This window comes from Pituophis catenifer, unplaced genomic scaffold, assembly GCF_029215685.1.
Source record: "Pituophis catenifer annectens isolate HBS135680 unplaced genomic scaffold, rPitCat1.0.hap2 SCAF_1, whole genome shotgun sequence".
Classification (NCBI taxonomy): domain Eukaryota; kingdom Metazoa; phylum Chordata; class Lepidosauria; order Squamata; family Colubridae; genus Pituophis; species Pituophis catenifer.
Genome location: NW_027256881.1, coordinates 330686240 through 330702855, shown reverse-complemented (window position 1 = coordinate 330702855; position 16616 = coordinate 330686240). Strand labels below are relative to the sequence as shown.

Sequence of the window (16616 nt, the reverse complement as noted above, 5' to 3'; positions counted from 1 at the left end):
TACGGAGGCTGAAAGGGCCCATTTCCCAACTCTCGGTGGGACAGGAAGTGACTTTTTTGCTGTCCCCAGCCTCCAGAACCTCTCTAGAAGTCTCTAGGAGCCTCTCTAGGAGTCTGTAGGAGCCTCTCTAGGAGTCTGGAGGCTGGGGACAGGAAAAAACGTTACTTCCTGTCCCACTGGGAGTCGGGAAATGGGCCCTTTCAGCCTCCGTAGGGCCTCCAAGGGAGTGGGAAAGGCTGTTTTCGCCCTTCCCAGATACATAGAGAGGATCTGGAGCCAGGTAAGAAAGAAAAACGGGCCTTCCCCACCCCGCCCCCAGGCCCTCCAGAGGCAGGAAACAGCCTGTTTCCCTACTTCTGGTGGGCCCAGAAGGCCCGAAAATCAGCTGGCCGGCGCGCGCATGCACCCCAGAGCTGAGCTGGCGTGCCCACTAATATGGCTCCGCGTGCCACCTGTGGCACGCGTGCCATAGGTTCGCCATCCCGGCTCTAGGGAGTACAGATTGCGTGATATTGATAATGGGTTGCCCATCTCTGCGATAATAAAATTCTTGATTTTAAAAAAGAAACCCTCTTTTGTTGGATAGCTTGTCCTATCTTACCCATTTGGATTGCAGCTCTTTATGTTGCCCAAATATCAGGATTGTGAAGTCCAGTCCTAGCAGCTGGATTTCAGATGAGCTGCAAGGAGATGTCCATTGGATTATGTTAAAAAAGGACTTTTATGTCCATTATGTGAAGATTTTAATAAGAGTCTACTAATAGTTAATAAGGGTCCAGCCACATTATCTTTGGAAGTTCATTTTTTAATTTAAAATCTAAAAGCTGCAAAAAATGGTTAGAAAAACAAAATCTAATGGCTGTCACCTAGCACTTCAGCCCCACAAAAACATGACTTCATGTTTTGGTGTCCGATAAACACAATTTCAGTATACAAGATAAAATACTATCTAGAACTGTAATGGCGAACCTACGGCACGCATGCCACAGATGGCACGTGGAGCCATCTCTGGGGGCACGCAAGCCATTGCCCTAGATCAGCTCCACTGCACATGCGCGTGCGCCTCCTGCCGGCCAGCTGATTTTCGGGCTTCTTTGTGCATGCAGGAGGTGTGCACGCATGCCCATGCCACCCCTCTCCTTCCAGGAGTCTCCACGCAGCCCGTTTTGGATGCCAGGTAAGTACAGGGCTCGTGCGGAGGCTCTGGGAAGACAAAAAACAGGCCTACCAGAAGTCTGGAAATGAGCCGTTTCTGGCCTCCGGAGGGCCGGGGGAGACCATTTTTGCCCTCATGGAGGCTCCAGGAAAGCCTCCGGAGCCTGTGGAGGGCGAAAAAACGGGCCTACCAGAAGTCCAGAAACAGGCTGTTTCCGGCCTGCCGAGGCTTCAGGGAGGCCTGCTAGGCCCAAAACGGGGCACGGAGGGGGGGGTTGCATGCACCTTCGCAGGCGGCGGGGCAGCGCGGGGGGATTGCACGTACATGCGCAGGGGGTCGGGTCATGTGGGGGGGCATTGCATTATGGTTGTGGGCAAGCACACACATGCTATCGCGCACACAGTGCTTTTGGCACCCGAGGAAAAAAAGGTTCGCCATCTGGTCTAGAACAAGGGCTATTAAACAAGTTAAAATTAGGGATAAAGAAGCAGTTGATTAAACTGAGCTAACTTTGAAACTATTAAAGAATATCATATTAAGGGATGTTTTCTTGGCCATCTTGATCGAGAGGTCCCTTGAGGCTCGCACCTTTGCCTGCTGGCTATCTGACCTTCGTAATCACTTTATGTTTGATTCCAGGATGATCCATTCAAGAACAAAGCCCTACTTTTCAGCAATAATGTCCAGGAGTTGCAGACGGACCCTTTTCAAACTGAAGATCCCTTCAAAGGAGCAGATCCCTTCAAAGGCAGTAAGTTTCCATAGCACAGGGGGCTGTTTGGCACTTTAAACGCGGCCCAGACAAAGAAGACAGCAGCAGCAGCCAATTGTTACAGTCTTCCTTGAATCTGCAAGTGAATCTCATTATCAGGATATTTCAGAAGCAAAGCAAAAACTTTTCTCTTGATGAAGAAATACACTTCAAAGTTTGTTTTCTACTTCCTGTTTTACCTTAGTGTTGATTTCTATAGCTTTTAATTTCTGTTTTCTTTCTTCTTCATACAGGCGATCCTTTTCAGAATGATCCTTTTGCTGAACAGCCTCCTGCAGCAGCTGGTAAGACAAACATTTTAAAAGTTCATATTATTTATTTATTTATTTATTTATTTATTTATTTATTTATTTATTTATTTATTTATTTATTACTTTAAAAGTTAAGAGTTTCTGTCTCTGGATGCAAGGTGTCTAGACAGTAATATATTTGTAACAAAAGCCGGTAAGGGAAACCATATAATCTAATATGAATTATAGTTAGTAGGTTCATGCATGGTGATTAAAAAGCCTTAATACATCCTAACAAAGCAAAGCATCCCATAGTTACAATAGTAGCAGTTAACCAGGAGAAGAGCCTTTTCTGCCGTGGTTCCTGCCCTTTGGAACATTGTGGGCCCCCTCCCCCCACTGAAATCCACACCTACCCTTTAGGCCTTCAAAACTGACATTGCTCTTCCAGCTGGCCTGAGGGCACATTCTGGAAGTGGTTAATGCATGGGTGTCAAACCCATGGCATCACATTACTGTCATGTGACGTTTCGCGATGTTTTTCCCCTTCATGGAGCTGGGGTGGGTGTGGCCTGTGCGTGACACATCCGGCCCTCGGGCCGCCAGTTTGACACCCCTAGGTTAATGGATTAAGACAAGACCCCAACTCTCCCCTCCCATATCTTGCTCCCTTCCTCCCCATCTCTGTCATTTTAAATTCATCTAATGTTACTGTCTATTGCTTTAATGTTTTAATGTTTTTATTAGTTTCTGATTATTGTAAGTCCCCTAGTTTCACCTCCAAGTGAGATGGACAGCATATCAGTTGAATATATAAATAGTTAACACTAAAATGGCTATTAAATTTGTAGAGTCATAAAGTTGGAAAAGGCAACGTAGTCCAATTCCTTCTTCAGAGATTTAAATTAAAGTATTCCAGATAGACAGTCCTCGGTCCCCTGAACACATCTAAGTGAAGGGAACCCCTCTACTTCTTTGGATAGTGGGTTTTGCTGTTCCTGTACTTAGAAATGCTTTTCTGACATTCAGTTAAAATCAGCCTTCCTGTACTTGATTTGTCTTAATTTCCTGTTAATCTTCTACCTTTAACTGTCTTACATCAGATCCATTTGGAGGTGATCCATTTAAAGAAAGTGACCCATTCCGGACATCTGTGCCTGAGGATTTCTTTAAAAAGACTGAAAAAAGTGATCCGTTCACTTCAGACCCTTTCTTGCAAAATTCCACACTGCCCTCTAAAGTAAGGAGGCTTGGCTTATTCTAATTAAGTTATTCTTTAGACTTTTGCCCCACTGTAGTTGAATGGTCAACAACAAAGCAAGATTAATATAGCCCACAAATGTATAGCTAAAATTCTAGAATAAGAAAGCATTAAGTTAAAGCTAAAAGTTATTCATATGAAAATCAAGATCACGGGAAGTGAATGTACCATTCTGTGCTGCACATGTCAGATCACACCTGAAATTCAGTGTCCAGTTTTGGTCACCACAATACAAAAGAATGCCGAGGAACTGGAAACAGCATGTCATGACCCATGACGTAGATAACTCTAACTGTAAAGAAGCTGCTTCAGCTGAACCGGTGAAATGTCAGCCTCAGGAGACATCAAGCGAGGAATCTTCTGAAGCTGATCAAACACAGAGAAGCTGCAGCTGTCAGATGATGCAGTGTGGCTTCAAAGCACCAGGACTCTGCAAGGGGAGAGAGAAAGAGAGAGAGAGAGCAAAGATGCTCAGCGAGGCTTCTTGCCAACAAGGGAGTGCTTGCCTTAATTAAATACAGCTGGCTGAAGCCTTAATTTAAGAGGCAGCTGTGACCCACATTTCCTTGTTGTAAGCAACTATCAGATCTTCTGTGTCTGACATGCCATTGCCTCCTGATTGTATGAGAAATCTGAAAAACTGATTCTCAAACCAGCTGACAAATCATGTTTGGCTCTCCTGACTTTGGATTGGATCTTGAGTAGCCTTCTGTGTGCTTCTTCGGAAAGTGAAATCTACTCAGGACCAGCCTTGTAATATCTAGAGACTGTTTGATTTATACTCCTTTGCTTGTCTGCCACTTGTTTTCTTAGTCTGGAGTAAATTGCTTACTGTCTCTTAGCAACTGTGCGTGTTTGAAATCTGAAACGGGACTGAATACGGAGAAGAGTGACAAAGATGATGAGAAGCTTGGAAGATAAATTCTGTGAAAAGCAGTTAAAGGAACTTGATATATTTAGCCTAAAGAAGGGTAGGCTAAGGAGAGTTGGGATACCAGATTACTGATGCAAGAAGAGCTGTCACAGGGGAGGGAGTGTGGGTTTATTCTCAGAGCACATGAGGATAAAATAAAAAGCAATTTTTGGAAACTTTACAGAGGAGTTAGCTTTACAGAGCTAACTCTGCTATCTTTACAAAGGAGTTAGGAATTAAATAAGGAGGAATTTCCTGACTGTGAGAGATATTAAACGGCAGAACACCTTGCTTCTTAAAGTTGTGGATGTTCTATCACTGGAGATTTTCAAGAAAAGATTGGACAACCATTAGTCTGGGTGATATAAGGATTCCTGTACTAGGCAGCGTTGTTGGACTAAAAGACCTCTGGGGTCCATTCCAGTCCTGTGATTCTACCAGATAAAAACTTATCAAAGGAACATAATGCCAACGTAATATCAGTAGCCACAAAGCATAAAGATGTCATCATCCCAGTCTTCATAACCAATCTGGAGGAGGTTCCATTTTCCAGAAAGTAATTTGATGCTGTAGCTGTTTTGATGATTTAGGATCTGTGGTGAAATCTAAAATTGGTTACTACCGGTTCTGTGGGCGTGGCTTGGGCGGGTAATGTGACTGGGTAGGTGTGGCCTTTCTCTTTTTTTTTTACTTTTAAAACCATTTTTTCTACAACCTCTTCGGCGAAGAGGTTGTTAAAAAATGCATTCAAAAGGCTCTGACGATCCCAGCTGAGTTGCCTGATCGGCAGAGGCTTTTTTTCTTTTAAATGCCTCTGCCGATCAGGCAACTCAGCTGGGATCATCAGAGGCTTTATTTTTTTTACTTTTAAAAGCATTTTTGTGGCCGAAGAGGTTGTAGAAAAAATGCTTTTAAAAGTAAAAAAAAAAGCCTCTGATGAATATGCGGCTCAGCTGGGCATGGGGGGGCGGGGCAGGGATTTTTGCTACCGGTTCTCCGAACCGCCTGCCTCCATCGCTACCGGATCAGGTGATCCGGTCCAAACCGGGAGCATTTCACTCCTGTTTAGGATCATTTATTATTCCACCCCTCAGACTAATAATCCTTTTAAGAATAACTAGCAAAATGGCAACAGATCCAGCAAAATTGCCACAATGTGTTATAAAATCACAAAGATCTGAGAACCTGGGGTAAATGGTCTTTGACTGGAACCAGCGTATAAGGTCAAACAAGCCTCTTGAGTGAAAGCATTTCAGAAATCCATCCAGCGCTCATTTTTGGTGGTCAGAGCAATTCTTGAGACAGCCATTATTGCAGCAGAATGAAAGGGGTGGTATTTAAGGTTTGGAGCTCTGGAGTGTCTCCATAGATGGTCAGCACTTAAGTGTTCCTCTGTGCAAACGTTCTGGAGAAACTGACCTGTCTTAGAAGTCTTCCAGAGTCAAGAAAAGGATGCGGCCAAGTTTTTTTGCCCAGTTCTACCTGCTATGCCAGTTGCAGCTCTACCCTGGAGTATCTTATTACATTAACACCTGCATACATCTGGACTGCTGTAGTATATTCATATGGACTGCCTTTGAAGATCCTCGAAAACTGCAACTCATTCAGAATGAGATGGTTCATACTTTGTCCTGTCCGGCACTTGGTGCTTTGCTCATGTGATGTCAATTCTGCAGATGCGGTGCTGGTTGCCATTAGGTTTCCATGGGCATTTGAATGTGCTGGTTTTATCTTATAAAACCTGTTATGGCTTGTCCCTGGATATCTTCAGGACTGACTCCACCACTGGATTCAGTTTACCTGAGACATCTTTCCCAGGAGAAACTGTGGGTCATGCCCTATTCTGGGGAATGAGGGAGCAGAACTCAAAGGCATTGCTTTTCTGTGATGGCCATGGTCCCCTGAAATGGCTTCCCCAGAGACAAGATTGACTCCAATGGAAATAACTTCTGGGAACTTGTGAAACAGAGTTATTGTGGACAGCTAGGAGGCAACTTGTAATACTCTTTGGGTTATATGATTTTTTTAAAAAAATGAATTGGATGCTTGTTTTATTTCATAATTGTGAACTGCCAAGAATCTTGAGATGTGATAGAATATAAATAAAATGTGATACGGGTAGTCCTCATTTATCGATACTCATCAGCGATGGAAATTATGATGGCATTAAACGAGGGGTACTTACCATTGGGCCCTTTAGGTGTCCCCATGGTCACTGTGATTCGGTCACTTGGCAACAGGCTCCCAATTACAGCATTGTAGGCTCTCGTGGTCACATGATCATCATTTATAACCTTCACTACCAGTTTCTGACAAGCAAATATCAATGGGGAAGCTGTCTCAAGTGATCCCGTGACCTTGTGCTTTACAATAGCAGAGAATTGGTTTAATAAAGGCAATTAGAACTGCTGGAACTGCCTTCACGTAAACAGAACAGTCAGTCACATATCGCTTTTTGTGACTGTGTCGCTTAGTGATGGAAATTCTGATCCTAATTGCCATTGTAAAGTGAGGACTTCCTGTAACATGGTTCTCTTCCCTATCTCTAGCAAGTCAACTTCCTCTAATGTTTTTTTTTCCCTGTGCTCTCCGTTTCAGCCAAACCTCTTTGAGAACAGTGACCCTTTCCTAACTCTGAGCATGTCTTCTTCGAAAGGGCCAGGTAAGAATAGAGGTCTTCTTCCTTTCTCCTTCTGTTTGACAAGTTTGAATTCGTTTATGCTTTGGTATTTCCCATTGTCCATATTTATATCCATCCACTTCCATTCAACTTCAGCCATTGGTACCCCTGACCCCCTGAAAATAAGACCTATCCCAAAAATAAGACCTAACATGTTTTTATGTGTGCACCTAATATAAGCCCTATCCCCAAAATAAGCCCTACTTAAGAGCCTGCACAGCCAGCCACACGCCCATTCCATCTGGTTGCTCGCGGTGTTGCGGCCATGAGGGGGGGTGGAGCTACCCCACGTGCCCTGTACCGGCTTACCTCAGGGCCCCCACATCCAGGCCATCCATGCCCCAACACCTGCCTCACTGCAGCAGCACTAGCAACAATGTGCAGCAGGAATCCACATTGCAGCCCATTTCTTCTGCTTGCTCGTTGCTACAACAGAGCAGGAGGCGAGGCAGTTTTCGGAACATGGATGGCCTGGCTGCGGTAAACTGGTTTATCTGAGGTAAACCAGTGTGGGGCAGCTCCACACCTCCATGCCTCGTGGCAGCACTGCACAGCCTCCTGCCCCGCCACATGCAAGCAGAAGAAGTGGGCCTCCCGTACATGAGGAAAAAAATAAGACACCCCTGAAAATAAGCCCTAGCGCTTATATGGGGGGGTCAAAAGCCTACAGGGAAAGGTTTACCTGTAATCAAGTTTCTCTCGCATTGCAAGACTCCTGATTTGGCTAGCTGTCCCCAGCCGGGACACAGATTGACCAGAATTCATTCTGCATTTTGATCGTTAAAACTCCAAATCATTGCACTGTTGTTTGCTTTCAGATCCTTTTGGGACATTAGACGCCTTTGGTAGCAGCAGCTTCAGTACCCATAGTAGTGAAGGATTTGCAGATTTCAGTCGAATGTCAAAGGTAAATTTCTCTCAGAAGGTTCCTTTTCTTTGCTAAGGGAAATGGGAAGGTTGCTTTCGCAGTGGTGGCTTGTGATAAAACAGGAACCAGGCCTGGAGACTTGAAGAACTCCAAGAGAAGATAATATATATAGCTCAGGATTGAACAAAGGGCAGACTCCGGGCAGACAGACAAAGCAGAAAACAATACCCTAATCAAGGAATTACCAAGGAGAAAAACTGCACCCCCCCTCCCCCAATACTGGCAGGGCAAGCTACTCTATATAAACAGGGAGCAAACCCCCAGATTTCACTGGCACTAATGAAATTACCTAGTCATGTAATGAAATGTCTGCAGGCAGATAACCAGGCTCAGAGAGTACCAAGGGCTACACAAAAGAAGGATCAGATTATCTTTTTTCCTTCACAAGCAACATAACCAGCTCCATAGGTTTTGTTGCGCTTGTGAGCACCTTGTGTCCAATACTGCGGTTCTTATCTTTGAAGCAAATTGAGTTTGGCTCATTCTGACATAGTTGCTACATATTATTGGGTAAATGGCCGTTCTTTCTTCTTTTCCATAGCTCAGCCTATTCTGCGAAGCTCTAGAAATGGTTATGGAGCAGAAACCATCCTTTTCCAGGGTTAGAGCAAGGGTTTCAAACTCAAGGTCCGGGGGCCGGATCCGGCCCCCGGGTGCTTAGATCTGACCCGCAGGGCTGCCCTGTAAAAAGCAAAAGACCAGCCCACAGGGCCTCTATCAGCAAAAACAGGCTCTCAAGCTCCATTTTTTGCTGCAATGGCCTCCTACAACCCTCCAGAGCTCTGTTTTCACTGGCAGAGGGTTCCAGGAGGCTGTCGCAGGCAAAAATGGAGCTCGGGAGCCTGTTTTCGCTGGCTCGGAGGCACTCGGGCCTCCACAGGTGCCCCCGACATGAGTGACGTTGAGCTGGCCATGCCCACCCTGGCCACGCCCCTCTAGCCCCCCCTCCCCCCGAGATCAAACACAACTCTGATGCGGCCCTCAATGAAGTAGAGTTTGACACCCCTGGTTTAGAGAAACACGTTTAAAACATTTTTAATGAAAAGCCCTTTATCCCACTAGATGGCAGCAGCTGTTTTTCATACCAAGGTGTTCAGATTCACTTAGCTAAGCAGCCGGGAAACTCATATTCTTTTTATCCTATCCAAATCCTTCTTTTCCTTCTGCAAATCTACAATAATCATAAATATTTACTATACATGTATGGACGGGGCTGAAGAACAGGAGAAACGAGATTAATTTCAAGGATATTTTCTGTGAAAATCCATTAAGTCAGCATAAGGTCCATGCTTTTAATTGCAAATGGTCTCAGGCTCCTTGGATCTTTCCTCCAGATATTCTACAGCAGCTGATGTGAAAAGCTCTTAGCAAGATTTTAATTCACTGCTGCTCTTTAGAGTTGATAGTAAAATAGAGGTGATCTATCTAGTCAATATCCCTATTTCTCTTAGTCGCAAACAGATGTCTCTAGAAGACTTAGGAGCAGGACATATGAGCAGGCAAGTAGCTCCTTCCTCTCTGTTGTTGTCATTGTGTCATTTCTGACATTCCGATGTAAGCTGCTGCCAGTCCTGAAGGTGGGAGGGTCAGTAGTTTGGCTGAGTAGCTTCCAGAGGCTCTAAAACAGTCAAATACATTGTCTGGTAACAAGAGAGAGTTCACCTCAGAAGTCTCGATTTACAACAGTACAGGAAGTCCTCAATTTACAACAGTTTGCTTAGTGACCATTTGGAAGTTACAGCAGCACTGGAAAAAAGTGACTTATGATCATTTTTCATACTTATGACCGTTGCAACTTCCCCATGGTCACGGGATTTACATTTGGATGTTTGACAATTGGTTCATATTTATGACGATTGCAATGTCCCGGGGTCATGCGATCCCCTTTTGTAGCCCTTCTGACAAGCCAAGTCAATGGGCAAACCAGATTCACTTAACAACCATGTTACTAAGTTAACAACTGCAGTGATTCACTTAAAAAATGTGGCAAGGGAAAGTCATAAAATGGGACAAAGCTCACTTAACAAATTTCTCAGCGACATACATTTTGGGCTCATTTGCGGTCGTACGTTGAGGACTACCTGTAATCTTTGGTGTGCTCTTAAGGACCAGTTTATTTATCAAATGTGTATAACCATCTATTTCACCAAAAATTACTCTGGCCAGCATACAATAACCAAATAAATAATATAAAACTAGGGATTATAAAAACAGTCATAAATATGAACAGTTATTAAAATATCAAAGCATAATTTAAAAATTAGAGCATACAAAGCACAGAATAAGTATATAAACCACATACAGCTGGTCCTTAATTTGCAACCATTTGTTTAGTGACTCTTCAAAGTTAACAATGGCACTGAAAAAAGTGACTTGATCCTCACCCTTATGACTGTCAAAATATCCCCATAGCCACATAATCAAAATTCAGGTGTTCGGCAACTAGCATGCATTTTTGATGGTTGTAGTGTCCTGGGGTCGTATGAGTCCCATTTATAATCTTCCCCAGCCAGCTTCCAACAAGCAAACTCAGTAGAGGAAGCAGATTCGTTTAAGGACTGCGTGATTCATTTAACAACTATGGCCAAAAAAAAATTTTTTTTGTAGAATTGGGTGAACTCGCTTAACAACTGCCTTGCTTAGCAATGGAAATTCTGGTCCCAGTTGTGGTTGTAAGTCGAGGGCTTACCTGTATCAACCACAGGATAAGGAGCCCCCCTTAAGATATTGCCAGTCCCCTGAGAACCCCAAACCTGTGATTATAACCAGGTCGAAACCAATTTGAGGAATTCCTCAACATTAAGACAGGAATGGAGCTAACCTGAATTTGGGGGTGGGAAATGTTCCATAAGGCCAACAGCACAGAAGGCTGCTTCCTGGGAACCACCAATGCAGATCCCTCACAGATAGCACTCATGGCATGCTCTATATCTGGTGTATCTAATGGGATGGGCTGATGTAATTGGGGAGAGGCAGTCCCTCAGATAATCCTGTCCCATGCCATGAATCCAAGTTAGTGACTTCCGTATTTCTTCCTACAGTAAATGCCAGAATAGTCTACTCTAGATCAGGGGTCTCCAACCTTGGCAACTTTTAAGACTTGTGGACTTCAACTCCCAGAATTCCTCAGCCAGCTTTGCTTTGCTGGCTGAGGAATTCTGGGAGTTGAAGTCCACAAGTCTTAAAGTTGCCAAGGTTGGAGTCCCCTGCTCAAGATAGTGATTAGATCGATTTTACTGGAGCTCTGCCCACCTGGGAAACCCAAGCACAGCTTCACATTGTGTGCAATGGCAACTTGTGTCCGAGTGTAGGATTGTTTTCCTGCTATTGACAAATCCTTTACAGTTATTATATGTCTAGTTTTGCTTTTCCCCCCCCTCCTAATATTTGGATGTGGAAGCAGCTATATTGGTTCATTTAAGCAGTGTTTTTTTGTGTGTGCGTGTGTACGTGCATGTATCCAGTAATTCTCAAACTTGGAAGAAATGTGTTACCGACCTAGACATGTGCAAATTTGTATAGCTTAAAAGTATAACTGCTGCCTCACTCACTCCAGGCCTGCCCTTCGGGCAAAATGGGAACTTCTACCATTTTAAACAGGTGTCTCTTAAATCCAACACTGATATTGCACCCAAAGATGCTGAGTAGATGGTTTGGGGATTCTTCTGTCAGCTTCTCTGCTGTCTTTCCAAGGTCCTTCTCTCCCACCCCTCGCCTCTCAACAAACTTGCAACTGAGCCTGCCCTCCTCCATCTTCGGCATCCGCACCTGGGTTGTTGGTTTTTTTTCCCTTTGCTACTCTGTGCAATAGTCTAAATGCAGATCTTTCTCATGCAGCCTCCGGCTTCTGATCCATTCTCCTCTTTTGGAGGAGCTGGATTCTCTGATGATCCTTTTAAGACTAAAGCAGACACTCCTGCCCTCCCGCCGAAGAAAAATATGCCTCCCAGGCCTGAGCCACCCAGTGGTGAGTTATATTTCTTTTGGGATGCTTGCTCACCAATGACAGCAAAGGGTTGGCTAGGGGTAGGGGTGGTGAAACTCCCTGAGTTTCCTCTAAAGCAAACTTTTTCTAGGGAGTAGCTTTTCCCTCCCCCCCCCTTATACTTTCACTTGTTTGCTTTGATTCCCTTTCGCTGTTTCTGTCCCTTTCGCTCTTTCTGTTCCTCTGCTTGGAATAATTGCAAGGTTTCTGGAAGCTACATATTAGTTTCTGTGCTGGGTGGCTTGAGTTTTCACTTCCCAAGTTCCCAAATAAATAGGCAAATAGAAATCAAATAAAGTAATTTTATGCTCTTATTTGTTTCTTCCACCACGACTTGAATAGACCGAACATTGTACGAAGTTGCTAGGTGGCCTCTTTTGTCCCTTGCTTTGCTTTTTTTCCATCCTGCATGATACCCAACAGGAAAAGTCACGAAATTATTTTATGACATGCAAATGTTTCTCTCTGCGGTGATCTTGTTTTACATGCACGAGTGCGTGCGTGCATGCGTGCATGCACACCCAAAATTCAAAATCCCCCTTAGAAATGTTATTGGGCTGGCAGGTTCTCCTATCCTACATTCATAGTATCACTAAGTACTTCTTGGCTTTAGGCTTGGATTGCCCAGTTTGGCCAGCCTGGGACACAAGTAAAAATTTATGCTTCTTCCCCCACCTCTTCAAATCCGGAGCGGATTCATTGACCTCCACAGACTTCTTCTCACCCTGCTGCTAAAGGTCTAACACAGGTTTGCAGACAGTGCTATGCTATGTTGCTCAAGGGTCCAGAAAGGAGCCATATAACTGTACCATGCTAATGTGAAGAATCTCAAAGCGTTTCCCCGCCAGAGGTTAGTTGCTCATTTCAGTCATTTGGGCATCAAAACTCCCCTTCCCCCCCCCCCACTTTTTTTTTTCTTCATTAAATATCTGCTAAAAACCGTCAGTTAAGACCTCTCCTAAGAGTTCAAACAGATTATTAGTGCAAAAACAAAAAAGGAACCCAACTGCTGATAAGAGATCTTTCAGTGCTCACCGCTATCTAGCTTCTAGGTAAAAGTTGTTGAGCCTCAAAAGAGAGAAACAGATTTTTTTTCTAAGTACAGGAAATGTCTGTGTGGGTGTCAGTGATTGCAAGTCAGTTTAGTGTAGCCCTTGTAGGTCTGTGATCCTGAGACCAGCTGCATCAGCCCCACCCAAACTCACATCCTCTTAACATGGTTTGAGCAGCAGTGCTCGCCAGCAATATCAGAAAGCACATTCTTCTGTTGACACAGAAGAGTAGGGTGACGGTGTTCTTTCAAACCTGCAAAAGGGACAATAATAGTGCAGAAAACCTGCCATTCTTTTTCAAAACATTCATGAGGCCTCATCCAGGTGGTTGCTGTCTGAATCAAGTTCGTTTCTACTTTTTTTTCTTTAAACTGGCCAAGCTTTTCTCTGATTATATTTTCTGGGCACGAGTGTGCGGAAAGGTGACTTCATGTATTTCCTCCAGGAATTACTTTCCCATTGCCGCAGGCTTGCCTGCTTTTCCCTTTCTGAGCAAATCCACAACAGATGTGACAGACCAGGTGCTCAATCGGGGTGTTAGAAGAAGCTGTTCAGGCTTCTGGATGGAATGTCCATTGTGCACAAAACCAAAATGTGTACAATGCCCATCATCTCCAGGTTTGGGTTTAGTTCAGCATCCTTGGGCTGCAAGTGCCTCACTATATTAGGGAGACATGATGCTAGAGAAGTTGCAAGGGGTTCTTTCGAAGCCAGGAAAGACAATGAAATAGGGAACATTTTAAACATAGACAAGAATGCTTTCTGGTTGTGAGCCAATATCTAGCTATTGCAAGGAAATTAGATGACTCTCAATTGATAGATCAATCACAGTCTAATTTAAAGGCCACCCTGGCTGAGGCTTCTCAGAATTGCAATCGAACATGGTGTGAGATGAAGCAAGTCTTTTCTAAAAGATGTTGCTGGTATTTTATCAGCAGGAGGAGAACAGAGCCATTTTTCCCCTGCAGATTCTAGAACTAGATGTATAGGATGAATATACTTGCAAGATTCTGGTGATGAGCTGGAAAGAGAAGGGAGGCTGTTTTCTCCTGACTGAGATGCTTCAACTGTATGTTATCAGACGTTTCAAGCAGTGCTTCAAGTAAAAGTGCTTTCAGGGGCTCAACGGGAATTTGCAAGATAAGCTTTCTAATCTGTTAAGATGTGTTTTCACAGTCCATAATTTAAGAAAGCTTAACTGATTAATTTGTTATGCTGAGATTGCAGTTTGGGATCAGGTGCTCCAGCTGACCTGAAATTATGTGGCTGTTTGTAGACCTTTTTAACACTGCTGACCACCAACATTGAAAGAAAGAGGCTTGTGCACGTGTGAATGTTGGAAATCAGTTTCAAAGAACGGACATGATGCAAGATTTGGTATATCACGGATCTTTGAATCGGAATCCTCAAACAACAAATATATGCCCACGTGCATAGATATCTCTCTTAGCATCGTTAGTAAGTTTGCTTTGGTGAGAAACTTTGCAGAGTTGGCACCGTTGCTTGCTTCAATGGTTAACGCCTCTGCTTCTGAATTCCGGACCTAAACTCTGTTTTCACATCACCGGAGACCATTTCTTGCGGCTGCAATATTAAAAAATCCCATGACGCATCACCAGGCCACTTATGGTAGCTGGGTTGATCTATTGGGACACTTAAATTATATCTTTTATTTACGAGCTACTGATATTTTCAAGATGGTATCTAGCTTTCAGGTTTCACAGTATCTTCATAAGTTTTGTGGCTGGATTTTCTCCACTTGTACTGTAGCCTTGTTTTAATGGCAGGGGGAATTCTCAAAAAGTGTCTGGGATTGTCCTTTATGTGCAGGGTGAGCATTCTAGCGCCCCCCCCCCCCCCCACAAATTGGACAGGTTAGAGTGGCTGCACATGCAGAGATGAGAGATTGCATGCTAGATGAGAAACTCATGTTTGCCTTGTCTTTAGCAGTCTAGGAGGCAGGTGGGAGGAAAAAGTGGGGGGGGGGAGAAAAGAAAAAGAAAAACAGCAGTGCCCTCAGCTTGCAAACCTCTCCCAGGCAGTCCATCAAAGTACCTGCAAATGCTAGGGAAGCTGAATATGCCCACAAGCAGCTCAGTTTAGCTCAGCTCCATTAGAAAGTTCTCTATTCCTAGACTGCATTGAGAACTTCCTGATGGAGCTGAGCTGCTTGTGGGCACATTCAGCTTCCCCAGCATTTGCAGATACTTCGATCAACTGCCTGGGACAAGTTTGCAAGCTGAGGGCATTGCTGGGTTTTTTTTCTTCTTTCTCTCTCCCCCGCCCTTTTTTTTTTTTTGCCTCCTCTGACTATAGGCAGGAAACCCCACCTGAAAAGGAGGAGGCTGCCCTGAGATCTGGTAGGATGGGGGCAACTTGTGCCCATCAGCATCAGTGTCTCTGGGGAGGGAGCACTGCAGTCACAATTCTGCCTTGTGCCCTTTCAAAGGGAGAGCAGCCCTGTTTGTGAAAAGACCAGGATGGAGCCCTCTCTCACTGAAAATTATTAGTGAATGCCTCTCTGGCCATCTCAGCAGTGGCATCAATGACTTTTTTCTCCCCAACAGCCTTTTAGCAGCTCTTGATACTATTTCCCAAGGTGCTTCCTATGCAGATCCGATTGTGGTCTTGGCCTGCACACAGAGCATGGAGAAATGGTAGAATAGGGATCTATCACTTCAAACTATTTCCAGATGGGCCAGAGGTGGGGGTGGGCTAGTGCAGCTCTCTTTCAGGTTTAGGTAGCTTTCCCTTGAAAAACATCCATTGGCGAGTCAGCTTTGAGCAAAGGGCAGAGCATAGTGTAATATGTTACTCCTCCTTCCTTCCCATGTGCAGAAGATGTTCAGCACTGTTTTCCCACACTGTTCCTTGTGTAGACTGGACCTGTTCGGTGCTTTCTCAGGTGAACCCAAATGTTGACTGAAGTTCCCAAAAGTACATGGGAGGGTTGAGAAAATAAATCATATTAAATCAAATTAATAAAATATAAATCAAAAATTTATATTTATATAAAGCATATAAATCAAATTAAAAAAAAATAGCTTTTTTTGTTGTTGTTGGAGATGGGGTGGAGAAAACAGAAGAGTCTTTTTAACCAAGATCTGCCTCCTGATCTTCCTTATTTTAAGACTTCTGGGAGATTGGGGGGGAGTTGTACCCAGAATCACTTGTCTAGCTTGCCAAGAGTTTGAGGCGGGGTGCAAATTGCTATCCCTCCCTGAACACCAGAGCTTCCTGGCACGCTGCTTCCGAAGCTGTGTTCTGGTTTGTAGTGGGATGGCTGCTTTTGGAGAAACAGACATCCGACGCCACCGTGTGCATGTAGAAGTTTCATGGCTTTTCTTAGATCATGAACTTTACAACCTACCAAAAGACGGTGGGTGGACGGTGGGTAGAAGGTTCACCTCCCAAGAAGCAGGCCATGGGAACAGTGCCACACTGGAGTCCTAGAGAGCCACTGTCAGCCAGAGCAGAAAACGCTGGGTGGAGGCTACCCCAATGGCCTCACTCAATCGAAGGCAGCTTCGCTGGAATAGAAAAGGGAAGTTGAACGAATCTCTGCTGCGGCAGCTGCCGCAAAGCCACTCTGCACGTGCCTCCCGCTTTGAGCCGGAGGTTTGAACTGTCATGGAAGGT

The 16616-nt window shown here is 44.4% G+C and overlaps 1 protein-coding gene across 5 annotated transcripts in view; it reads left to right on the top strand.

Moving 5' to 3' along the window:
• The window catches only part of EPS15L1 (epidermal growth factor receptor pathway substrate 15 like 1), a 50470-nt gene that overhangs the window by 22377 nt on the left and 11477 nt on the right, over positions 1 to 16616 (top strand). For 2 of the 5 annotated variants that reach the window (XM_070943255.1, XM_070943281.1), the window contains exons 17-23: positions 1796 to 1907; positions 2162 to 2212; positions 3262 to 3398; positions 6931 to 6994; positions 7831 to 7919; positions 9392 to 9439; positions 11778 to 11907. In XM_070943255.1, the coding sequence (XP_070799356.1) occupies positions 1796 to 1907; positions 2162 to 2212; positions 3262 to 3398; positions 6931 to 6994; positions 7831 to 7919; positions 9392 to 9439; positions 11778 to 11907 (631 nt within the window). The remainder of the gene's footprint in view (positions 1 to 1795; positions 1908 to 2161; positions 2213 to 3261; positions 3399 to 6930; positions 6995 to 7830; positions 7920 to 9391; positions 9440 to 11777; positions 11908 to 16616) is intronic. The other 3 variants (XM_070943264.1, XM_070943272.1, XM_070943291.1) reach the window with 2 other exon arrangements.